General features: G+C 36.1%; 1 protein-coding gene and 2 non-coding genes across 5 annotated transcripts in view; 2 read left to right on the top strand and 1 right to left on the bottom strand.

Annotated features, from left to right (window-relative positions):
* The window catches only part of LOC129000710 (LIM/homeobox protein Lhx3), a 66,183-nt gene extending 40,977 nt beyond the window's left edge, over nucleotides 1–25,206 (bottom strand). Inside the window, exons 1-2 of one of the 3 annotated variants that reach the window (XM_054427678.1) lie at nucleotides 25,011–25,206; nucleotides 21,716–22,088 (exon numbers count right to left, since the gene is read on the bottom strand). In XM_054427678.1, the coding sequence (XP_054283653.1) occupies nucleotides 21,716–21,860 (145 nt within the window). In that variant the 5' untranslated portion in view covers nucleotides 21,861–22,088; nucleotides 25,011–25,206. The remainder of the gene's footprint in view (nucleotides 1–21,715; nucleotides 22,089–25,010) is intronic. The other 2 variants (XM_054427676.1, XM_054427677.1) reach the window with 2 other exon arrangements.
* Nucleotides 12,141–12,212, top strand: Trnah-gug (transfer RNA histidin (anticodon GUG)). Its single transcript has one exon. It is a non-coding gene; the product is annotated as a tRNA-His (tRNA).
* Nucleotides 23,256–23,327, top strand: Trnap-agg (transfer RNA proline (anticodon AGG)). Its single transcript has one exon. It is a non-coding gene; the product is annotated as a tRNA-Pro (tRNA).
* Nucleotides 25,207–26,793: the final 1,587 nt, after the last annotated feature.

The following is a 26,793-nucleotide window of genomic DNA, read 5'->3' as shown; positions in this document are numbered from 1 at the left end:
CAAAATATGCTAAACTATTGAGACAATCAAATAATATCTTGGTCACACAACACTTTCTGTGGTGACACTACTTTCTATATAAGTTTAGTCAGTATTTATCTTGTCCATTGAGCCAATTATAAAAATACTCGTCACAACTACTAAAATATTTACAATGAGAGTTATCGTAAATAACACGCTGTTTACACAGTTTTTCCATAGTTATGGGTTCCAATCGGCAGGCCCCACACAGGTTATTGTGGGCGAGGTTTAAAATTGGCAAATAACCGGCGGTTAGCAATTCGCTAATTCGGTCACTAGTAATTATTGCTGAGCCAACAAGGGGTTGCTGTGGGAGGGGGGGGGGTGGTTTAATCAACGAAAGTGCGACGCCCGCTTTATGCATACATGAGTAGCGGACCACGCTATGGACTGTAGTGGTCAAATGGTTGAAAGCGGAAACGGAAAAGTTGGGTAAATGTGTGTTTGTATAAGGTTGGTAATATGTATCCACGTGGTTGGTATGAGGTGTAATTGGTTAAGTTTCAATGATTGAATTGGAATCATTAAAGATTTGTGGCAAATGTATAATATGTATATGTATAATATGTATGCAAATGTATATGTATTTGTATAGTTTGTATAAGGTTGATGATATGTATCTACGTTTAGGAATAATTAAAGATAAGTAGCAAATGTACAGTTTGTATAGAGTTGATGATATGTATCTACGTTAAGGAATCATTAATGTTTGGTAAGGGAGTATGTTTAATCTATGGTACTACTGTACATAGTACCACCATGGTACATAACATTTAGGTGCCAATTGTTTGCATATGGTAGTAATCAGCGAGCACATAATAATAATAATAAGTAGTAATAACCAACATCATTGCAAACGACAGGTAGTGGTGATAAAGTAATTCGCACGATAATAAAAATAAGAAATCACTGTAATGGACTAAAACTGGGGGGTTTTCATATAAGTGAATCCAACAGCAAGAATTATTTTGTACTAACATTTTTAGAAATGTAATTTTTTGAATAACAATTTTTTGGACCCGAAAAGAGGTTTTCTACGTCTCGTCATGCACTTACATCAACAGTTTACCCAAGACTGCTGAAGTGCTGAGTGCTGATGGTTATGTCACTGCGTCAGCATCCGCTTACAGCAGCACTTATCGTTATCTTGCCACATCGCTACGTAATAGGGAAATACAATTCCTAAAAAAAACTACTAATTCCTAACAAACACTGGATTGAGTAAAGGATCGAACAACACTGCATTGTTTTATTGAATTAAGATCCATGCTGTCGATGATGGTGTGTAACACTGGTTCAGAATCGGCTTACCATCGTGATTGTGATTATATATTTTATTTCATTGCATATGCACTCTAGTTGTTTTTAGCTCACCAATGTGGCTGATGTGTTTATATATCATTGAACGTTTGATTGCAGGAACATACTTGACTGGGACGGGTGGCGTAGTAATCCAGCTACTATGAGGTCACAAATTGTGGATATTTATAGGCACGCACTGTGGATGCGATATTCCCTGTTGTGGATTAACGTAATCAGATCCGCAGTAATATCTGATATTAGACCAATTCGTTAGTTACAAGGCAAAGATGTGTTTCGGATTCTACTATAAACTGTAGGTCCGTTAAGGTTGCTATTGGCTGTATGATCTATTAATTAACAGCTTTGTCTAAGGAACATGTTGACTTTAGTCACTAACAAGGCTACAAGATCGCGTCTCTCATCGTACATTCATCCTTCACTCATATTTGGGTTAAAATAACTACATTCGTACGGTCGCCATTTCTTAAGAAAGTATATCACAGGAGTATTAAAGTTAAGTAAACAATATTTTAACTATTGTTTGGTTTACGGACTAGTACTGTAAATACCCCATACACTTTTAAACCAAGAGATAAAGGGACATTTAAAGGCGCGTCTCTAGACACAATGGTTTAAAACTCCCTCTTAACAATGTCAGTTCAATCGATCGTAATACTTTGCATAGATCTGCATTCACATACACAATTCAACTTTTAGACTTAAATTAAACTTTGACTAAACTGTGAGTAATTATATGACTTGTCAAACTTATTCCCCAGTTACACTTATCCTCTCAACCCCTCTTCACTCGTGACAAGTCCAAGGGGGCGATAATCCTCTAGGGTCGGGATCCTCGGCTTTCGATAAATTCGCCGTGACATTTTGCAACTTGTCGCGATTTGGCCGGCTTATCGGCTCGGAGACATTACCCAAAGTGAAACATTTGGATGTATTTCACCAGCTGATTAGTGCCGGCCCCCCGCCGCGCGAACCCCTTCCCATTAGTTTCCAACAGCCCCATTCGCCATTCAGCCCCATTCGCGGGTCTTAAGTGAATTGTTCGCTGATGTGTTCGCCCGACTAAGAAATCATCCGCCATCTGCCTCAAATACGCAAAACAATCACATTTGCTGCCTTTGCGCGGTCCCGGGCTTTGTGAGGGTTGGATCTTATCGATTTGTCCGAGAGCAGACAAAAGATTGGAACATCGGGATGGTGGTAAAAGCCTTCTTATTACAACCATTGACTATGGATGGAACTACGCATTCGATTCCCATGAGACTATAAATAATTAAATATACATAAATCTAAATAAATATAATGGCTGTGGTAGTGAGGTACACCAATGCCACTACGTACCTTTGTATGGTTTTCAATTTTCTTAATATTACAAAGTGACGTATGATAAAAATCAAATTGTATGGAAATTGGTACTTTCAAAGCATGTTAGCTTCAAAGCACTGAGGCAGAGTCTAGGAATTTTCAGATCATCAGGAACAAGACAGACACATTTTTTAAAGGAAAATATGAATTTAAAAAATGATCCAAGGAAAACTTAGATATAGAATTTTATTTTGTATAACCATAAGGTATAGGTATAGGTGACATTGAGTTTGAAAAAAATATGAGGAATTACCAACGATCAATATTTTGTCCTGAAATAAGAAAAAACATATCAGTCAACTGATTTTGGATTTTTGGCTGTTTTTAAAGTTTTAATACATCTTATGAGACATTTCCACTTGTTAGAAACACATTCCACATTTTTAAACATGTTATTTATGAAAACCTTCCAATAAACAGATCCAATAAACAAGCAAGGAAACAGTAGACAATATCGTCAAAATAACGGCATTTTAATATTACTCTTTAAACTCATCCTCTCATTGCAAAAAACCTGTAAACTGATGACAATTGGTGATTGCAAAACACCATTGATGAAGAGGAATATACGTTTACTTCAATTTCGTGAATAGTATTACCTATTGATTCTTAAGAATTAAACTAACAAAAGTATATGCAACACAATAACATGCAATCATGTTGGAGTATTTATTCACTTTAGTAAAAAAAAAAAAACAGATTCTACAATAAATGTCATTCAAAGTAAAAACACTAATCAGTGGAACTAATTGCAAATGTGAACTCAAAGATTTTTTACCAGTCCTAATCGTCAGCTTCTGAGTTTTGTGAAGTGGTACGTGGCTTGCCACGATTGAATCTAATGATATAAATATTGACTGAGTTGCCTAATTTGATCAGACCCCTCCGGCGCGCGGCTGGGGCTAGATAGGGGACGTCGGGTGGAATACTTCAGGCGTGGATTTTAGCTTCTTTATACTGTATTTGTATAGTCTGAAATGTTTTTCAATACCAATTGACTTAACTTATAGCATAATAATAATTCATACAAATTCAAAAAATTGTATTAATGAGAGTTATTTTTTAGCAATAAATACTATATACGGTGAATCGTACGATTGAGCAAATACTATGGGCATGTTAAGACTGTTTTTATCATACAGTTCGTAAAGGTGTTAAGAGTTTAATAGTTTCACACAGTTATTTTATCAAATACTGTGTGAAGTATAAATCTATATAAATAAAATTAGAGTTTTGTCTGTACATTGCTCAGAATCATAAATTTTTAGGTTATTTTTACGTTTTATACATTAAAGAAGCCGAAACAAGTCTCATCTAAATTTCTGTCTGTCTGTCTTTCTGTCTTTCTGTAACACTCAAGATGGCATTTTACGCAATCTTCTCCAGGAAAACGAGAGTACCTATCCAAGTCATTTGTATTCACTGGATTGGCGAGAGTGTCTTTAGCCATTAAAATATGGCCTCCCTAGTTTGTAATTAAAATTACGGACGTTCAAAAATGCAGTTTTGTGCGATTTTTGTCAAGTTTTCGTCCAATTTTTATCACATAATCATCTATGAAATAACGAACAGCTGTTCGGATCAAGATTATTTTTTCTAGCTGTCACTGAAATGTTTACAAATGTTGTTTACAAACACCACAACCATTTCCGATCACGTTTTGAAGGCAAATCCCATCCAAGTGAGATTAAAAACGTTTTTCTTACATAAAGGATTTAATTAATCGCAAGTGGAATAATATAGTGTAACCGTAAATTAAATAACTAGGCATCATCCAGAGATTCTTTGTGTATAAAATTGTTCTGGACTTTTGATAACAAGAAAGAAGACATTAATTCAGTGTTGTATACGGCTGGGAAACATAAATTTATTAATGATCGTCGCCAATAGCTTAGAAACAAGGTTCCACCATCGACATATAAAACTAAGTTAGTTTTACATGTCGATGGGTTCCACTCACTGATGGTGCTTCAATGGCGGTTGTGTAAAGTGAAAAGTAAAAAATCACAACTGCAGTGGGTGATTGTAACAGAGGTTTACGAATGATGCTAAACTCGATTTTCCAATGTGTCACTTTCTGTTCCTACCATTGACTATATATAGTCAATAGTTCCTACTCAACGTGTGATGCAATCGCTGGACCATACAGCCAATAGGCCCATAGCCCATCTCTTGGGTACGTAGGCTCACCATAGATTAAAGGAAGGCTTACCCAATTATTTATAACAACCTTTTGACGACGATCCTTGATACCGGTACTTTTCCCTAGAATACACGGCCTACCTAGGTACTTAAGAAATAAAATTACAAACGTCCAAAAACCAACGTTGTGTGATTTTTGTCACATTTCCTTATAATGTTAATAGATATACCAATAATTGTTTAGAGAATACAGACAGAAAGTTGTTGTATAAGGTTGTTTTTTTTTCAAACTGGCATCTATAAGTTTGCATTAAGAGTTGTGTAGGCCTACAAATAAAGCAATTAATGGGAAATAACTTTGATTGCCGATAACTTTTTACGAGAAAATCCAAAACCAAGAGATCAATAACCTTGATTAGCCTTGAATAACCTTGATGGGCATATAATTGGTCGGATGTACAACAGTTCATAACTGTAAACGTTGGTTTTTGGTACGGTACTGGTTCTTTTCCTTTTAACCATTGGTAGCAGCAAGAATCATTTTTACGTACCAACACATCACAGTAATTTACAAAATTAGTTATCGTTGGTGTTGCACCTTATTTATTACAGGCGTATTCAATTTAATTGATGTATTAGCTGTATAAGTTTTGCTTTTTCTCTCTGGATTCCAAAATGTTAGTTTATGCTAAGAAAACGATAACGCATTTTAGTAAAACATTTATTCAGCAAACCATCATGAATTGTTCAAACGCTTTGAACGTTGTTTATGTATTAATAGTTCGTGGCCTATTTTGGTAATTTTTATTATAAATTACCAATCTAAATCGTCTACTGTACTTTCTACTGTACTTTCTACTGTACTTTTCTGTCTACTGTACTGTCTGTAGTACTGTACTTCATTTCATATAGCAAACCGATTCAGATAGCATTTCGACAGAATTTCGGGTCATCTCCGGTCCAAGCAAATACTGTAGGCTTATAAATTGTTATGATAAAGTTTTACGACATTAACAAAGATTTCAAATGCTAATTATATATGTAATTTGTTATGCTTAAAGCGTAGCAAATTCCCTAATTAAGTTCTGTATTTTTGTGTGTATGTCTGTTGGTAACACATTAATGTCCCTATTTCTCAGTGTTTCACGGAAAGGACAAGAGCACCTTGAAAATTTCAACCCGAATAAGTGTTAAATTATGAGGTTATGAGGTTGAGGTAGTACCTTAAATACTTTAACCATTATGTTATAGTCCTTTAAATTCTGAACAAAATTGTACAAATCCCATTTCCGTATACTTACTCTCACCACTTACACATGATAAGGTTGTTGGCAAACTTATGGGAGAAAGTATGTGTCAGAATGCTGATACCGTTTATTTAGTTTAATCATTGGATTTAACATATGGACCAACAAGATCCGGGTGACATTTAATTGCGAAGCATTAGTTTTGGCTGGAAACTGTCAGATACTGTATTTGCGAAGGAATAGTTTTGTCAGCATTATCTGAAAGTATGCAAACCAACTGCTGTGCTTTATATAAGAAGGTTTTAACTGACTATGATAAGATCCCCGTGCGTAGAACGGGCACACAGCTAGTTGTTTTATAAATGTATTACTAGTTATTATGAAGTAGCTGTTACCTTTGACTATTGATACAACTAGACATTCCATCCCCATGTAAAATTTGTAGCCAGTTTTTTTTTTACCAAAATCGTCGTAGGTCTGTTCATTCATGTAGACAGGAATTCAGAAACTCCGCCAAAATTATTTTTTTTTTATTATTTTCTGTTTCACTACTGGGCGATGGAAATTGTCACCAATAGTCTTACTGCATGAACAACAACATAAAGTCAAAATCATCATCAACGAAGTCGAAACAACTTTACACAAAACATAATATTTCGTTCAAGAAGTTCATATTCAAATGCAAAAGACAGTTCAGCCAAATAAAGTTTTTTAATCTCTTTTTTACGATATTAAATTTATATCAACACACAATATCTAAAAATACCATAGATAAAAGTAAATCCAATTAAATTCGTGCAGTGCCAACTATAATGCATTCCCTCAAATCAGTTTATTGAATTTACTCTCGAACCTGTTCAAAACAACCCCCGCAATAGCCCCAACCCTTGTCAATATTTGGTCGCTAGCCGCCAGTTTTTTCTATTTGCTCTTTATTATTTGAAGTCGCTCCCCGCATATCTTTGCCGATATTTCAATTGATAAAACCAACAGGGGCATGAACCACTCTCCCCAGAGACCACAAGACTAGCTCTGCACACAAATTAGCATTGGTAAATACTCGCCCTCCTCTCCAATAAGCTTGGTTATGTTTCAGTACACAAAGAGAAAAGAAAGTCATGGAAAATTCAAAACTCGCGTTAGATTTAAAGAGGCCTTTTTGTGAATTTATGCGTTTTTGAGTTTATTTTCGTTTTATTGACAAGGTTAATTGGTTACAGCAATGGGGGGTTGCACTATTTTGTTTAGAATTATTTGGTCCATAGCACATTAATATTAAGAAACCCCGGCGTTTTTTTTAAATCATATTTTTGTTATTTTATGGGTTTTTAATGGGAAAATAACATAAGTTACAATAACTTTTGAACCGCAATTTTACGGAAATGGGATTAGTAACATTTTGTTCAAAATTTAAAGGACTATAACATACTAAATGTTTATAAACATCGTTTTGGACATTTTCAGAGAATCCGATTTTTCCGTTATTTTATGAGTTTTTATGGGAAAAGTCACCATTAAAAATAGAAATTTAAAAAACATTTTAAAAAAATACCTGGAGACACTATGGATTAACACCTACATACCAAATGTCATCAAAATCGGACTACAGATTGTTCCGTAGCTCTGTACACATCCACACACACAGACATAACTTTCAGGGGGAATGAAAACGGATATATCCACTCAAAACTCAAACTCGAAAATTTTGACGAAAACAATACTTTCTCCATATACTATGGTATAGGGGGAGAAAGTAAAAGAAAGGTTGAAAAAGCGTACAAAAAAATATTTTGAAAAATGTTGTTTTAAATGGCAATTTACGTATCGGAAGAGTAGGATAATGGCTTATTCCTAATTTATTTTAAAATTTCCTATTCCCACTTCTGTCCTGTATACTGTTATAATTGCAATGAACAGTCACAGGTATATCAGCCACCTTCTTCTAATAATTGTAATTGTACTAAGCTGCCTCACTGCTTCAAGCGTGTCCATTCAGCGTACTCAATACAATACAACCTCTAATGTTCACACTGCAATTTGTTACTTCAGCATTTCGACACCAATATTGTTTGTTTAGCAATCTGATACCATTGTCTGGTAAATAGAAACTTGCCAAGTTTAGGGTCAAGTAACTACCTCTCCCGCTACAATTTGTTATTTCATCATTTTAATTCCGCTTATGAAAAGATTGTTTGTGGAGCAATCGGAAACCATTGTTGCGCTGTGGTCGCGTGGCTACCGGAAGTGACACGTGCCCATTGTTGCAGCTTCCGGGGCCTAAACGGCCGCCAAAGCGGGAAAATTTGTTGATGTTCCTAACAATGGGGCGCCCGCCGGCGCATGTAGTACATTGTCTAGTGCGAAACTCTTTAAACCGTGTTTAGGTTGCCATCCCGCCGCCCGCCCACTAAATTACAGAGGGTGGCTTTCATCACTGTTACTTATAGCGTAAACAGTTTTTGGAGTTTCACGTGGGAAAGAGTCCGAAGGGTGAATTTTGTTGTGTGTAATTATACTTTTGCCAAACATGCTGGCACATTATTTCTAGAAGGAATATATGTATATTTTACAGTGTAAGAGGGTGATGCTTCAGTTTATATTGTGGCGTGATGGATAAAGGTTTAAATTATAAAACAAGATGTAGTAAAAATTCGATCTTTTTAAAGTTTGTGATAACAAAATCTAATATTGACAGTTTACTATTGCATACATTTCTATCACAGAAGGTAATAATTATCAATCTTTTTACGAACATAGGTAGCCAAACAAGCGAAAATAATAATATTTTACGTTACTGCATTTAACTGTTGTGGTTCAGATCAAGTGTTTCATGCTAGGTTGGTCTTAACTTGTTTGGTCTTATGGAATAGTTTCTGGTTAGGATGAAAGAAAAGAAAATACATGTAGGAACCAAAAATAACCAAGATGTTCAGGAAAACAGCATGGAAAATGCTCTCCGACTTCAAACGAAGTGTATCGAAGAGACTGTGCTTCAGAAGTAAAATAAATAAAAGGCAGTCTAACTTGTGTAACATTTTGTCACCAGATGTTACTGCTTGACCCGTTCCTCACTGGAGACCCTACACTCTACCTTCTGTGCACGTATTACTTTCTAATCACCCGTGAATCAATTCCATCAAAAGTTAATACCCAGATTATAGTGATACCGGGGGCAGTGGCAGATGTGCAGATGCTATCTTCGCCGACACCCCGACCCCCATAGACGGCTATGGTGATACCGACATTGATAGTCACTCCCCGTGGTCAGAGTGGATGATTAGTAGTGGACGATACTCTCAAGATGCCGTATGTCGTTACAGATAATTCCGACGTCAATTTGCGTCATGGCTATTACCACTCGGATAAATATGAACAAAGTGAAAGTAGAGGGTCACAAAAAAATCACTGAACGTAGAAACTATGACGTACACATACCCAAGATTATCAGGTCATAAGCATTCGTATGTTAGACGTTAAGAATTTCTACAGTTTCTCCAAGGGAAATTTTTTTCTGTAGCTATACTCTACAGCAAGGTAGGCCTAGAGGTAAAGCTACCAGTACTTGTAATTCAGTGTAGAAGGCATAGTTTCAGGTATAAAACTATTGTAAAAACAAATAATTATCTCATTGCGACTATATCAGCCCTTTCGTATTTTGAGAAAAGTGTTTTACCACAGACAATGGAATAAACCATATCAGGGTGATATACACTTTAACAACATGAAACCTATATAAAAAAAGTTATAGATTTGACTATTTTACAATAGGATGATAAGTCTACTTGCAGATTAAAAGTTCATGTTCGAGGGTCCCGTAACAAACACTAGATCAATAATTCAGAGTAGAGAAAGCATATGATGTCGACATTGATATATAAAATTTAATTTCAATAATAAGGCGGTTGATAAAAAGAAACCCTTCATCAATACACCTAAGTTGATTCTCTATCACAAATGGCACTTTATTTATAGTTGTCCATTCGTCAATATTAAATGTTTACCTTAGTGTAGCGAATTGATAAAAGGTTGCAATTGATTGCTTCACGAACGAGCATGACAACAATCAAGGTTCTGTGCAATCTCCATAACCATATGAATAAAGTCCAAGATAAGTAGAAGGAATGAAAACATCGGGCAAATGCTGAAACTGCATAAGATGCCATATGTTATCATGCTACTGCTTGGCTCGAGTTCAATATATCCACGAGTTTATACATTGAGCGATATCACAATCTCCAAACTAGGGCATTGTCGTTTTAGACTGTTTCTTTCATACAACAGCATTCATCGAAACAATAAACAATTTCTTCGTGTTTTGGTTTTTTTCACAACTATACAAATAGGAAATAAAACAAAAGTGTAATTGGTGAGTATTCGAAGGCTAGCATCAATAATAAGTTAAAAGTAGTGTACCGTAGTTACCAATCATACAGGCATTGGCACTCATTTAAAATTTTACTTTTTATTATACCACAGCTGGTAAATAAACAAACCATGTTTGAAGGTATAAGAGGGTGTTTTACAGCTTAGTTTACAAAAATATACTGAATCTATAGTTGTAGCCTATAATTAAACCGTTAAGTAAAAATGTAAAAACCCTCAATTGACGAAACCTTCAAATTATATTTCTCCTCAATTTACATACAACGGATATACTTACATATGACGAATAATCAAAACACAATATCTCAACATAGAAAATTCGATAAATCAAATTTCAAAAGAAAGTAGGAGAATATTTCAAATTCTTTCAGCGAGCAGCAATAACAGTTATTAGAAATGAAAGTAAGGAGATGAAAATTAAAACCAACAAATCATTGGACAAAATCACTCTTAAATTTCTCAGAACTGTTTCATGACAAATTTATATGAGTTTTAGGGCATGTGTGTTCATACAATAATACAAATTATCAAACCACCACCAAAGCAAAACAAAGGTAAAACTCTCATTAAAAACACACCTTCGATTTTGCTAGTTTCCCTTTAAATTTTAAAACCCCGTGCCAAGAGGGGTTATCTCCGAGATGACCTGATTGCTCGTCAGCTGTCAGCTGTTTCCAGATGACGTCATAACCAGGTGACCTCCCAGCTGTTACATTAACTTATTGATCCCCCTAGGAGCCCTGTGTGTATTTCTTGATTACCCCCTAGGGCTATCCCATTTATCTTACACCCACCCATTGACTGGTTAAAACTACTAGTGTTAATTAATTTACTGACTTACGTCAACTTTACGGACCAGCAAAAAACTCGTGTACGTTGTAACGTTAGTTTTTTATGAGTCCTCGTATATTATGCCGCTTGTTACTTACAGTAAAACCAACTATTTAATATTTTCAAATGTTTATCACACAGTTAGTTACCTAACACAATTGACTTTCAATAGATTTGGTGTTGAACAATACATTGAAGGGATTAATGCCACATCCTTCTCCAATTGTCTTTATGTTATGTTAAGATTGCATTGATATAGATAATGTATGAAACAATACTTCTCATCCTACTGTATTTTAAAATTTGAATTATTTTTGTACTTGTTTCAAATCCAAACAATCCATTATGTACTCGTCGACTAAGATTTTGTTTCATTTTAGTGTATATTTTACAATTTGATGCTTTACTGATTGGTTGTAATGCTACAGGAAAAGCTACAGTTTCAAAATTTTAACAACAAAACGCCCTTAAGCATAAATCAGACAGTACGTAATTTCGAATCGTCTTCACCTGATCCACAACTTCACAAGAATCTCAGAAGTTGCCTATGTTCAAATTTTGTTGAAACTAAGTATTCAGTAGGCTACTGACCCATACGAATCAATCAAAATGATAACCTCCTTGCATTAATCATTTTAAAATGAAATTGCAAATCAATTATAATTTCATTCACGAATTTGACATTTATCTGCAATAATTGACTGAAATATGATAAACTGGACTAATATTGTGAATTTACGTTTGTTAACGTACGAATTTACGTTGGATATAAAACTTAAAAGTATTTGATTTTTCGTCTATAAATAGATCAGTGCGAATAAGCGCGGAATAGCCGTGATCGTCTAGTGGTTAGGACATTGCGTTGTGGCCGCAATAACCCAGGTTCGAATCCTGGTCACGGCACGCTAAATTTTTAAACTCACATAAATTAACAGGATTATCATCCCAGATTTTGACCAAGACATATATTTTTGTTTACGATGCATACCATTTCTGTTCTAATATTCGTGCTTTTCATCCAAACCCTTTTAGGGCATATACAAGGCATATACAAGGCATATACGAGTTAGCTAGGCGCACACGAGCGAGTATTTTGAGGCGATTTTTTCATCGGCCGATCTGTGCATCATGTATTAGAATAGAAGCGCGCACACAGGCGAGCAAAAATTGCGCCGATTTTAAAATCTGCAAAATGCTGCAGATTCGTAGGCGAGGCGATTGTCGCACATGCTCGACTAAAATCGGTCAGTCGCTTGTTCTCCACTTTTTGAATAACACATTAATTTCTATTGAATAAATGTGGTATAGTGTGGTTCAATAATGACTTACCTAAGAATTACTGACAGCCTTTCCTCTGATGGAATAGGTAGTTGCATTGTGGTACTTTTGTAATATATGTTGTCCAACAAATAGTAACATAACTTCCAACAGACATTCTATAGTAGTTAAAACACTTTTTACTGTCATCACGTAAACAATAAAGTCTCCGACTTACTATCGGTTGAACCCGATATTTACGTTGTCTTCTTTTTTCGTTGATCTAATTAGAAGAGCACAAACACAGGTTAATTCAACAAAGACCATTTTAGGATAGCTTAACACACTAAAAAAATCCATTTCTCGAGTAAAAAATCGCCACGTTTGTGCGCCTCTAGACATATAAATCAAGGGCGATTTATATCTACTTAGTGCGCTTAGTTGGCTTTTGGGATTGTTGTTTGTTTTTGCTTATTTTGAGGATCACAATTTTCATCACGTTTAATATAACAGGGTTAATAAACATTAAAAAAAACTTATCCCAAATGTCTGGGAAACTAGCTGTAACAGCTGGTTTGGACGTTTTTAGGGAGTTCTTCTAAGCTACATCAAGGCCACACTAAAAAACAGGCTGTAATGCTCGTCAATCATGACGTCACGATAGAAGACTGCAATGACGTAATGTTTGCCGTTTGTGGTCAGCTGCTTGTTTTAATCTTTCCTTGGAAAATAAATAAATAAATACCTATACGTCATTGCCGTCTTCTATCGTGACGTCATGCTTGACAAGCATTACGGCCTGTTTTTTTAGTGTGGCCTTGGCTGCATAGGTAGGCCTACTTATAAATACATGTATACTTTCGGTCCAGTGACGTCATTTATTTTACGTTATTGATACATACAGTTTCTAGTCTAATATTCGCGTAAACTCCAAACCCTCCTACTATCTTGAAATCATTTTAACACTTCTTCAAATATTCTTTTATTACAATTTGTAAACTTATTGTAAGCCTATGATACCATTACGCTAGTTACAAAATCATTAACCAAATTATGAGTTTCTTTCATTAGTGTCAAACTACATTGGCATTGTTACGTCTGGCTTACATAATCACATTGTTTGAACAGCTGACATAATCAACACCAGTAGGGCCTACAATCTTAACCTTTCAAAACAAGTGTTTAAGAATGCTTCCATAGATGTATTCTATAGCCCCGAGATTAACCACAGCTAGCATTTGGCTTCAGTTACGTTTTAATAGTTTCAGTAACGCAAGTAAGTTGGTTAAAATCTATAATTGGAATCAGTTTAAAAAAAATATTCATGATTAACTTAGTTGAATGCGTTGAAATTGTGTAAATTATGGACCCGGAATAGAGAAATGTAATTAAAACTACAAGTTACGGTAAAATGATACGAGTGATACTTTTCATTGAAAACTATTTGTTTAAAAAAATGTTCAAAAGCGTTTCGAGCTCCAAAATTACTTCACTCTTCACTGCAAGTACGGTATCGTGGTTCTACCGTTGATTCTGTATGCCTTCATTTATGTAGTCTATAAATACACAGTATATCTGTCCTATCTGCCTAGTCACTTGTGATGCCACCTAACGCTGGCAGACATAGTTAAAGTCACTTCCATTGATTTTCTGTGTTAATTCTTAATTTGATTCAAAATCGATTATTTTGCTGCATATGATCAGCATTTGCAATCATTCAGGTGAGATTTGTGTTCATAAGCACATTCAGAAAGAAACCCCACTACTTTTCTACACTCACAGAAAATGCTGATAAGACAATTCTATCGAGTGATAGCTACGCGACGGTGCAGCGCTCTAGTAGAGACAGCTTCAACTACCCACACTTTCTCTAGATGCCGAACGCAACTCTCTCCAGCCACTGTTTGGTCCGCAGGGAAATCATGACAAACCATTGATTGTGCGAAATAATCAAGTCTGAAAACAAATCATGTCAAATCTATGTTTGTCGGGCGGGTGAATTATTGCTCTTGAACACACTACGTGCGCTGGGCGGGCTGCCCTTTGTACTTGATTAACAGAAAATCCCCCCTTTGACTGAATGTGTGTATAATGTGAATGCAATGTGTTTATTTTAATTATGAATGCGTTTCAAAGGTATTTTCTCCGGAATAATATTTATGGGACGAAGATGTGAAACCTGATTACACATTTTAAATTACAGTTATTTAGTTTAGCATGTATGAAAGGTCGCTCATAATTTTTATGTTACTGCGGTATGGTTTAAAACCAAACAAATGATTTATTAGGATTTATTAGTCCATCCATAAGTCCACAATTCAATCAAAAAACTTCGTGAAAAGTATGTGTTCAAGCTGTTTTGGATAAATAGATAATTATAAATTCTGTAGTTACTTTAAATAACGTTATCAGGAAAGGAATTACTTAAAGAAGACGAGTAAAAAGAAGTTAAAATATTTAAGTGAAATAAATTAATTGTATAGTACCATAGATTAAAGAGTATACCACTCTCTACTCTTTAATCTATGATAGATCCAATTGATCTATGTAGCATTACGATCCAATTAGAAACGTTGGTGAACACATATATTTCATTTTAATTTGTAATGTGAGCTATGACCACTTGTATGTCATATTTTTTCCAGGGGAACGACCCGAATCCTCTTCTCGGAACTGTCGCCAACAGATTATTATAATAGCCCAATAACTTCAAAATGTTTTCGGGGGTGTCCAAAACATCAAAGCAACAAAAATAATCAATTTCAGAGTTTTGAAATTAATTTTGAATGTGTTAACTACATGACAAACAAGAGTAAAACTACATTGTTTAAATTTTCACTAATTACATTATTTGTATCGTTTAAATTTGCATAGAGTTGTTAATTTTATTCTGCTACTCAGCCAATAGAACTAACCATAGAGAATGATATAAATAAAAGCTGTACGATGAAACTTTCTTTCTATAATCAATGGCGGGTGTTAACCTAATTCTGCTGTAGATCCAAAGAACCACATTTGACCCATTCTACGTTGTCAATCCATTGGGACTTTTTAGCGAATTTCCCATATAGGGAATAAGCTATTACCGTAGGTCTCATGGTAAGACCTATACCCGGGACAGATTTACTTTTTCGTTTTGAGGTCCCCCGAGGCCAAAAACACCATCCGTTCAAATTCATATATATACTTAATATATACTTTTAATCTAATATATAAAATTCTCGTGTCACAGTGTTTGTCTGCAAACTCCTCCGGAACGACTTCACCGATCGTTATGAAATTTGGTGTGTAAATTCTGTAGGTATGCGAATCGGACGTAAACTATATCCCGTTTCGAAATTCTTAAAAGGGCTCCGCCCCAGTGGCTCTGGAGTTTCCCATGTTAACCTTATGAGAAATGGAATTAATGAATCTTAACAGCTGTTTCAATTAAACAAGTTGGTTCTGTTCTATGATGTTCAATAGCATTAAAGTTACAAGGATTACCAACAGGGTGCAGCACTATTATTTCTTTTACATTAATGACAACAGCTAATTTGCAACCAAAAGGTGAGTGAGCGTAACGAACGAACTTCAACCTGGAGGCGAGTGAGCGTAGCGAACGAGCTAACCTGAAGGCAAGTGAGCGCAGCGAACGAGCTCCAACCTAAAGGTGAGTTGGTTCTGTTCTATGATGTTCAATAGCATTAAAGTTACAAGGATTACCAACAGGGTGCAGCACTATTATTTCTTTTACATTAATGACAACAGCTAATTTGCAACCAAAAGGTGAGTGAGCGTAGCGAACGAACTTCAACCTGGAGGCGAGTGATCGTAGCGAACGAGCTAACCTGAAGGCAAGTGAGCGCAGCGAACGAGCTCCAACCTAAAGGTGAGTGAGCGTAGCGAACGAGCTCCAACCCAAAGGTGAGTGAGCGTAGCGAACGAACTTCAACCAGGACGTGATTGAGCGATGCGAACGAGATCATCTTAAAAATTAAACGTAACGGTACTTTCTTTCCATCGGTCTGTCTTAGGGGAAACCTATAACTTAGGCGATACGAAGTTCGCCGGGTCAGCTAGTATATATATATATTTATATATGTGTCCGTTAGCGTGATAACTCGAGCAAAAATGATCCGATTTTGATGAAATTTGGTACAAACGTGTAAACCTACGTTTATTCGAACGAGTTCGCGAACCAGCATAATCGGACCATGGGAACAGGGGTTTATGGGGGGTTTTATGAGGTAAAAATGGGTTTTCCCATTTTTTAACCTAAAAAAAAAGATTTTGTATTTTCTTTCTCAACCATTTTGTAGAGCTTAAAAAATAAATAATTTAGTATATTGTAGCGCTGTTGTATGCCTAACGGTCACGGAGAAAATTAAAAAAAGTGTAATTTAAAATTCCCATGTTATTCTTATGGAGAAAATGAAAACTTGTAATTTACTTGTTTATGGATATAACGTTGATAAAATTTGGCAAATTTATTTATTTCATCTTATACTATTGACATATTAAAAAAAAAAAACACTTTTACCTTCCCCGAAGCAGCAAACCTAAGGACTCGTTAAATCTAATGTTTTTTTAAATGTTATGGAAATATATAGCTTATGTTTTATTTATGGGAATATTTTAGTATAAATGTAATCAGACAAGTTGAAATTCGCTTAGTCTGCAGGTTTGCTGCGGCGGGGGTATTTTATTTCGTGCCGATTGAAATTCACAGCAGACGGTGACTGTTTAATCGGTCGCGGGGGTTTTGCCTTGAGAGCCACTTGGGTAGAATATGTTTGTAGTCCCGCGGGGTGCGCAGTTTGTATCAGTTAGCGACACTCGGGGCCGATTTTGAGTCCCCCCCCCCTCGGGGCTCTGTGGGTGTCAATTACTCTTAATGAACAGGCTTTGTTTGTATCCAAAACAGACTGGTTGACTGGCCAAGTTGAATATTTACATCGACGGTTGAAACACAGGCGCAAAAAAGAGCTTCGAGTTGTCAATAATTGATCTATAAATCTATATCTGTCTGAAGAGGACATGGTCCTAGAAAAGCCTCAGTCCAGTGAAGTTTCGGCTCCGTGGACTGAATCATTGTGAAATAACGTCTACAAACTTAAATACTGTAACCTATACAGATTTTGAAAAAAGCTGGCATGTACAGTATAATCATTTACGTCTATGTTACATACATAGTTTTAGTGTGAGCATTGCACTACATAGTGCCATTTACTATACACAGAATATGATAGTACTAATAATAGACGAATTCCCTTGACGAATGTTTTCTATTTTGGACAACACACTTATGAATCACGAGTTTTAACAGGAAGCAGTTTGGAAATGTATCTATTTAATATTTTACATGCATTTTCTTCATGCTATGATTTAGAATTTAATTTTCTCAATATGAGTTTTCAGTTTCCGTATGTAACTATGTGTATGTAGTTTTTGTATGTATGTAGTGAATGGCGTGTAACTATTTACAGTTTTGTATAATTTTTATGACGGTTCGTAGTCTTTTTATGTTTAAGTGTTTTGCATGCTACGGTTATTTTTATCGTGTCTATATTAGTGCTTCTGTTATATTAGTTCTGTTCCTATCTATTTTGAACTTAGGTCTTAGGTGCATTTGTAGTACAGTTTGGATTTTTAAATTCAAGCAAATAATGGCCAAACCACTATAACACATAAAACATACACAAATATTATTTTTGAGAAACTACATAGATATAAATTGAATAACATGTTTTTCAAAGTAAGCGAAAATGCAAGAGAAGTGAAAAGTCGACATTATATTACACAACCCTTGTACAGTGAAGCGACCGAGGTAGCGATAAAGTGGAAATCCAACGAGCAGAAAAAACTCGCCCATGTGAGCCAGTATATGGCCAGGTCGTTGGACCCTTGAAATACAGTTTAATTTGGCTCTGTTTTTCCAGCGGGTGGTTTTAATTAAGCTGGATCCGGGGGAAGAGGGTTGCCGTGGAAACGTACGATCGTGAATCAACCCTCCCTTTCCCCCTTTCCACAGTTCCCCCGCCCCTCTTCCCCCATTGTCGACAATGAGGCTCTGTACCAGAATACTCTGATCAAAAGACTGTCTCATAACTGGGAATGAATGCCTTTACGTCAAAAGCCGAATTTCTCTGGTGAAATTCTGGTCTTTGTAAAGGCCAACCCGTGTTTTCATCAGTCTGTAATCGGAGTTTGATACGTTTTTTGGACCGTTCAGTGGAAATTGAAATGTCAAAGTTGGGAATATATCAATTGAATCACTAGTTGGTTACAAAAAGTTTGAAGTTATTGTATTAATATATAGTAACATCAAAATACTCTATACATTTTATTGAAACTTGTGAGTATTTGTTATAGCCTGTCAGTTACAATTAGCATACCCCCTCCACCTAAGCCCATGATATAGAAATAAGGGTGCATTGAGTGCACCGTGTATCTTTGGTAGGATAAACAACTGCAGAAAAAATAGCGTTTGCATTGACACAAGAAATACTTAGTGATAAATAAACAAAGGACAGGAAAACAAACAACATCGAAAGGGCAGTTTATCTTCTGTGCCAACCCTAGGGGCGTACGTCCTGGTGGTTGCTTTGATTTAAACTGCAAAAAGAAAAAAAAACTCCTTATTTCTTCTTAATTGAATTTTTTCTATGTATCGAAAAAGGTAGTTAATTTATGAAATCGAACTTTTATCAATTCAATTCTTGTGCTGCATGTTTGTGAGAAAACCTCAATATGCGAGCTATCAAAACAGGTTAATTTTTAAACCGAATTAACTCAAATAAATGAAACATCAGCTTTTGAGAGGCTGAGTAAGGAACTTAAACGCTAAGTATGAATGAATAGTATGTTTTATCTATGACTAGCTGGCCCGACAGACGTCGTCCTGTCCTATTGTGGTTTTCTGTCACATGCTCGTTCATTTTCAAGATGAGCTCGTTCGCATGGCTCAATCACGTCCTGGTTGAAGTTCGTTCGCTACGCTCACTCACCTTTAGGTTGGAGCTCGTTCGCTGCGCTCACTTGCCTTCAGGTTAGCTCGTTCGCTACGCTAACTCGCCTCCAGTTTGAAGTTCGTTCGCTACGCTCACTCACCTTTTGGTTGCAAATTAGCTGTTCTCATAAATTAAAAATAAATATAGTGCTGCAACCTGTTGGTAAACCTATTAACTTTTTAATGCTATTGAACATCACAGAATCAAATTATTTAGTTGCACCAGCTGTTAAGATTCTTTAATTCCATTTAAATATGAGTACTCATAAGGTTTACATGGGAAACTCCAGAGCCACTGGGGCGGAGCCCTATTGACGGATCTGCACCAAACTTCACACAAACCATCCTTGAATAATGCTTAATAATGCCTGAAAGTTTCATTACAATCTGTCGAGCGGTTTTGGAGTCCATAAAGGACAAACATACAAATATACAAACATACATTGGATTTTATATATATAGATAATAATATTACGTTATTTCCCACCTCATATGATTTTACAAGGCAGTTTTAGAAATCTATTCAATATAATGCTGTAAGCGAATCTGTCCCAGGAAATATCTCTAACTAGGTTAAAGGTGGCATGGCTGTTGAGGGTTCATTTTGAAGCTTAAAGCCCAAGGACAGTGGGAAAAATATAAGAAGTGTCAAATATTTCCCATGCTCTGCCCCACAGGCTGTCAAAGATCCAGTCATTTCCTAATGAAAGTACTGTAGGCCTACCGTGTTTCTAGAAGCTGTTTTAAATATACCAGCTGATGTAAACATTGTGTATTTGTTTGTCTATTGATTTTAGTGTTCTGTTTTATGGTTAGAATGGTAAAACAGTGTTAAAATTTGTCGTGTTAGGGGAAGACCGCGACTACGAAGGAGAGTATTTAGGAATAGTGCACAGCATAGGGAAGGCCAAATTACAACGGAGGTAAGGACAGCAATTGCTGCTATGGGCCCCTAGTTAATAATTTAAGCGTTTCTGAAAATAAGCAAATAACCCATCGATACATACATAAGTTCGTTTTAACTCAATTTCGGATCCTTGTATTTTCGACTTTTTAAATACTTTGAACTTTTCAACGATTTTCGCTATTGCTCTGATTACTACATGCATTGTCAAGGTTCCAGCTTGCCAATCATGTAGTTGGGGTGTTAATCCATGACAAATGACAAACATACTAACGGTTATCCCGACTTTCGTCATGCCACTTTAATCTATCTACCGTGATACTGTACCGGTACAACTTTTAACGGTATATCGATATTGACTTGAAATAGGCCTACAGTGGCTGACAGCAGTTCCAAACGTAACTATCAGCTATCAGCATAGACAAAACATACTCATTGCTTGAATCATAGCTATGATCCTAGCTATTCCTATCAGGGTTATATGTGTTTCGGCAAGACGCCATTGTCAATCACAACTATCAAAGAATACACAAATCCTCAATCCCAGGAAGGAAGAATGTTCCTGGGAACATTCCTGGGAATAATGTTGCCTGCAGAAGAGGACATGGTCCAAGAACAGCCTCAGTCCGGGGGTTCGGCTTCCTGGATTGAAACGTCACGAAACTAACTAAAATCGGCTTGAGTAGCTTCGTTCATGAACACACTTGACACGTGACATTTACACCAACAGGTTTACTGCTAACACGATGGCATATCAAAACACTGCCGCTTCCAGGCAGCAGGAACTAACGTCACGTCGGTGGGTTCGTCGTTCAAGTGTGGTGTTGAATTTTGAACACGACATCCCGCCGAAACACAAATCATCCAGATTGATATGGTTGGAACTGGAAATGAATCACAGAAAAGGCCTATAGAGTAGCCACTCATTTTAGTGGTATTACAATACTAGTTGTCTCCAAATTGTCATGACATTTGATAGTATTGGAAAGTATTTAAATGAGTGCTTTTTTATAAAACTACATTAGACAGTCAAACAATTGCAGATAACTCTACTATTTTCAGCTCCTACGTTTAAACGTTAATTTAATTACTTTGACAATCTTATAACATAGAAATCGAACGTCATTTAGCAATCTGACAGCTCTATGTGGAATCTGAAGTAGCGTCAGCATCTGCAATTTTGGCCTTGTAGTTTCTAGATTAATTCAGTATGAGTTTTAACATCGATATTGTCATGTTGAAGTCAAGACCTACCTTCCAACGTCTTGTTCCTGGCTAGCAGCGCCAGTAGCACGTCTGGGTTGGGTGTGTGCGGTGGCGCTGGGGCGTGCGCCGCGTGCAGATGGTAGAGGAGGCCTGGTGGCGCTGGTGGCGCCCCCTGGTGTACGGCGGCGCACATGTCCGCGGCACCCCACCAACCAGAGTACCCGAGGATTTTCGAGTCGGTCCTCAGGTCCTGGGGCGCCGGCCCAGCGGAGTCAGCGATGGCGTTAATCTTCGAGTCCTTACCGAGTCCTGGAGTTCGCAAACGATCTGCCACTTGGGTTTATATCACTCACGGTTCACACACTTATGGGTTGATCCATTGAGGATTGTGGGTTATGTTTTGAAAAATCCTTTCAAGGTTCTGAAATGTTAGAGAAATTGTATTTACTGAGAGTTTTGTACAAGACTTCCCATCCATATGGAAAGTTGGATTTAGCAATTTATTTAGTGTGAGTCCGGGTCCTAGCACGACACAGATTGACTGAAATGTCAGCTGATACACGGTTTGTTGTCTATAAATGACTATATTTATGTGTTACGTATACTTCTGTGGCCGTAAAAAAGGTAAAATACAACTTGATTCGCGTTCTATGAACTAACTAATAAATTCCTTATTTGTCCTTCTTTCATAACCTTCATTTTAAGGTTTTGAATAGACTGGAGATGTCTCCATATATGGAAAGCTAATATTTTCCATCCAGTATTTGGAATGATTTTACGTGTGAATACGGATTCATTCATTAACACGCATTGGGCAATCAGCTGATTTAATAATAATATTAGTTTGTATTTTATTATGAAACAGGCCCAAGATGTATTTTCCCTCTTATTTAGTGATATATTATGATTACGTATATAGAAACTATGAATCTCGTTGTTATAGTTGAAGTTGACAATCAGCTGATTTTGCAGCCAACATTTGTCCTGCTGGAACTCTGACCTACAAAATTTGGCTACAACTTTCACTACTTCTGTGGCACATCTACATGGCATGCTAGCTTGTCTCAGTTTGGTCACAGAAAACATATTGTAGTATGTTTTCTGTGGTTTGGTTTAGTATAATTATTTTTACAATGTAGCAATAGCTTTTTAGTATAGCAAACACGAACTGTTAAACATGTTCTGCAGTAATTTACACCAAAGATCTTCCATAAACGTACGATAATAGTATTAAATGAGAATGAGTGATGTTAAATTGTGCCTTGCGACGGCTTTACGGAATGAAACATCTCTAAACCCAACGATATTAGCTAAATTTGGTAATTATTACAATTATTTTATTTCCGCTTACTAGCTTACACATTGTATATGTTATATTTCCATGTTACACTCCAATTCATGAAGAAAGCTCGTTTTATATCAGCCCTAAATAAAAGGTTAATCCTTACTTTTGGAAAATTTAAAGGATTAAATACGTCGGAAATGAATAATAATTATAACATTTCTTGCTATTTCTGGCTTTTCTGTAGTGTAGGTACTTCGAGAGGAAAGATGTGTGAAATAGAAAGTTGCACCGACAGACGAACGTGGCTCGGTGGTCTAGGGGTATGATTCTCGCTTAGGGTGCGAGAGGTCCCGGGTTCAAATCCCGGCCGAGCCCGCTATATCTTTTTGTTAACTTTTTTTTAAAGGAAATTAATTTGTATTAAATGGACATTCTTTTCAGTAGATCTTTTCATTATACTTCATGTGATTTCCTACTGTAGTGCTGTTAGATCGTTTAAATATACCAATAAATATACAAACTACTCTAAGTCTATACCTAGGTTGGTTAAAGTTGGTTAGAGAGTTTGATCTTCCAAAATCTAAATAAGCCTGTCTATTTTATAGGATACCTAGGTGACTATTTTATGTAATTGGCCCAATTTTGTAATAAAACCTTAATTGAAATCATTCGTGCAGATGCAGAATGAGAATATAAGGTCCATGAGAATATGTATGCTACCGAGCATCATATTGTATAATTTTTATGTGAAAATCCCCTTATAATTTTGACATCTTTTCTTCCATTGCACTAATTTTACTATCAACTTAAGCTCGATGCTAAATTTTAAAATTTTGGCCAAGTTTTATTTGCAATAGTAAACAATGTGTTTATACGTAGTTTATGCATATATCCCGTTTTAAATTTATTACTGGTCATAGTGCCTACACTGTAGACAGCAACATAATATGGTAGTTATCGAAATTGTAGAAAATATAGGTGAGGCATATTGTACTATAAACTATACATAATTATTGCAAACTATCACATATCCCATTTACATCATGTAACTAAAACGACGAATAAATAAACTTTTGTTCAGCTAGTATTACATATTTACCAAGTGCTTATTTACCGAACACGGTATAGAAAATAAATATATTCGATGAGCCAAGGATACGGCATTTTTTCACTTCATAAAAAAGGCAATTGTTTTAGACTATAGACATTTTATACATAATTGTGATACTTTTAGGGGCCATACTGAAGGGTGGATATCGTATCCTACAATACTTTTCAAATAAGCAATACATTAACAGTAATAACTCATTCAAAATGCGAGATTATTTAGATAGGTAGGCTACATGTTAAATAGGAACCAATCCATAAACAACTAGTCATAGCATGGTGATACAATTAATACACGTTTGAAACATTTAATTTGTATTTATTTCGTGTGTAGTAATTTTTAAAAGTATTGAACCAATTTTGAATTAGAATGTATCTATTTGCCGAAATTTAACCGTGATTCCATATAAGTTCTATTGGACAAAATCCAAAATGCAAATTTTTTTGATAAATCTATGTTTAACCTAAATGTAGAGCTACGAGTTACGTATTTTGAATTTTGAAATAAGTCATCACAATAACTAAAAACACAATCTTCTTAGTTACCATTAGACCAAAATATTACAAAATGGGATCGGAAATACGAATTGTTGTAAGATTGAGGAACAACATGAGTCAGTATTAGAAAAGGTTTAAACTCATTTACTGTACTGTAAGCTTGTAAACTAATGAAAGTATTTATGCTAAAACACATAACTACATTAGATAACTAAAATCGCTAAAGAAAACACGAGGCACAAAGTAGCGTGCTTGAGTATGATCATAAAATAGGGTTGTGTTTTAAAATATAAAACTCAATCATATAACTTCTTGTGGAAATTATATTTATAAGAGATTCCCTATAGAATTTCTTACATGTAACAATCTCAATAAGTTTATAAACTAAAAAATCGCAACATATTTTTTCTCTAATTTACTACTGAACCAAAGAGCGTTTCATAAGTCAATTACCTTTGTCAATTAACTGATACTGCAAACTCCTTATCGACCTTTACAAAACGCATTAGGTAATTAAATCCCAATAGAACAACCCTTTCACCTCAAACCTTTTCCTGGTACAAAAACGTCGGCGAACCGCACGGCGCACACACGTCAATACCGCCTTTCATACAATCACCACACTACGGGAAACCGCACTCGGGAAAACTGAATAAAATTACCGCAATAAAATGCGGTCGAATCACATAAATAACATCAGAAAGAAGCGGACGGTCGAAGGCGGCTAGAATCGTCCGTGTTTAATTTGCTAAGTGAGTCGCCATCGCGGTGCATCAGTAGATTAGCGCCGGAGTGCGCCGGCGTCGCCAGGATCGATGCTGGCACGTGATTGGTCCAGCGTGCCGACGCCGCGCCGCGAGTACCCTACACTCAGCGGCTTCTGCGGATTTTACAGAGGGATTTTTGGTTGACATTGTATTACTTGTTCCGCACGTTGTTTCGATAATTAAAGGACGGTCTGTGGGTTTCACGGGTTTAGAATGTTTGCACATTTCAATATTGGGCTGTCAACTTGACCCGGAATTAAATGTTGACACCAAGTTGAGATCAACGAATCTCTGGGCGGAGTGGCCTGAAATGGAATTTGATTCGTATTCGGAGTATGAGGTTTATATGGGAAATGTTTTAGAAGGTACTACCTCAGTAAGAGACCTGTAAACGTTATAGGTTAGTTGGTACTTGGTGGAATCCTTCAAACAATAAATAGGCTAAGATACTGGAATTACAAGACTAGTATTTCCAAAATTATTGACTACATGTGGCCGAGTCGCGAGTCTTTGGTGAAAGTATAGGTGTTCCCATAGGAGACCCCGAGCACGACTAATAAAAAAGCATTCTAATGAGAGAGTGACTGGATTTACCTTAAAAGAGTCGAATCGAGTGTATTTGGAATGTCCAAAAAAAAACCTTATCTGACATTTACCAATGAACCGGTGATGCACTAACCATCCTGAATGATTCATTAGTTGGCTTAAATGACTACACAGGATATTACCATTCAATGTCCACATGTTTCATGCACTTTCCTGCAATCAAACACAATATCTCGCCAGGTTAAATGACTAAAGACTAAAGCAAAGTAAACTTTTAGTGTTTTTTTTTTACAAATTGGCAATGCTATATGATTTACACCATGTAACTACAGTATGTTCGTATTTTTCACGATTGCTTCAAAATAGCAAAACAGCAGCAAGTTGAGCAAAATCCTTTAGGCTACATCTGTAAAGGAACACGATCAGCAAACATGAATATGCCACTGAGAGGGGACTGTCATTATACGAGTAATTCTAAATTCCCTTTACGTTTGTCACCAAAGCAGGGTAAACGAATGCAATTATGTTTCACGACGTTTCTTTTTTTAATTTCTTCTCCGGGTTATTATAAAAAACGAATGAGTTAAGTACAGAAAGAGAAAGGTTGATTGCGCCGTTAAACCACGTTGGCCACATACAGATTGGCCAATGGTTTAAGGGTCGTTTCTAACATACAGATTGACCAAAGGTCCTAATGAGTAGGGGCAAAAAATGGGGGCGGAGCTTACAGCATTGATGTCCCGTGGGGGAGGAGCTTGTCTATTCAAGTCAAGTGTTTGTTGACGTTTTCTAATCTTACCTGTCACAGAGGTGGCCAAGCTCAAGAGACGAATTTTACTTTTTAAAACACTAAGTTTTATGTAAACTGTTAAGTAAACAAATAAGGTTTTTAAATTCAACTTTAGCATAAACAACACAGTGCG

The sequence above is a fragment of the Macrosteles quadrilineatus genome, unplaced genomic scaffold (assembly GCF_028750875.1).
Source record: "Macrosteles quadrilineatus isolate MER2022 unplaced genomic scaffold, UCM_ALF_1.0 Scaffold_8__2_contigs__length_117827958, whole genome shotgun sequence".
In the NCBI taxonomy this organism is placed as follows: Eukaryota; Metazoa; Arthropoda; class Insecta; order Hemiptera; family Cicadellidae; genus Macrosteles; species Macrosteles quadrilineatus.
This window is presented reverse-complemented; position numbering and strand designations above follow the sequence as displayed.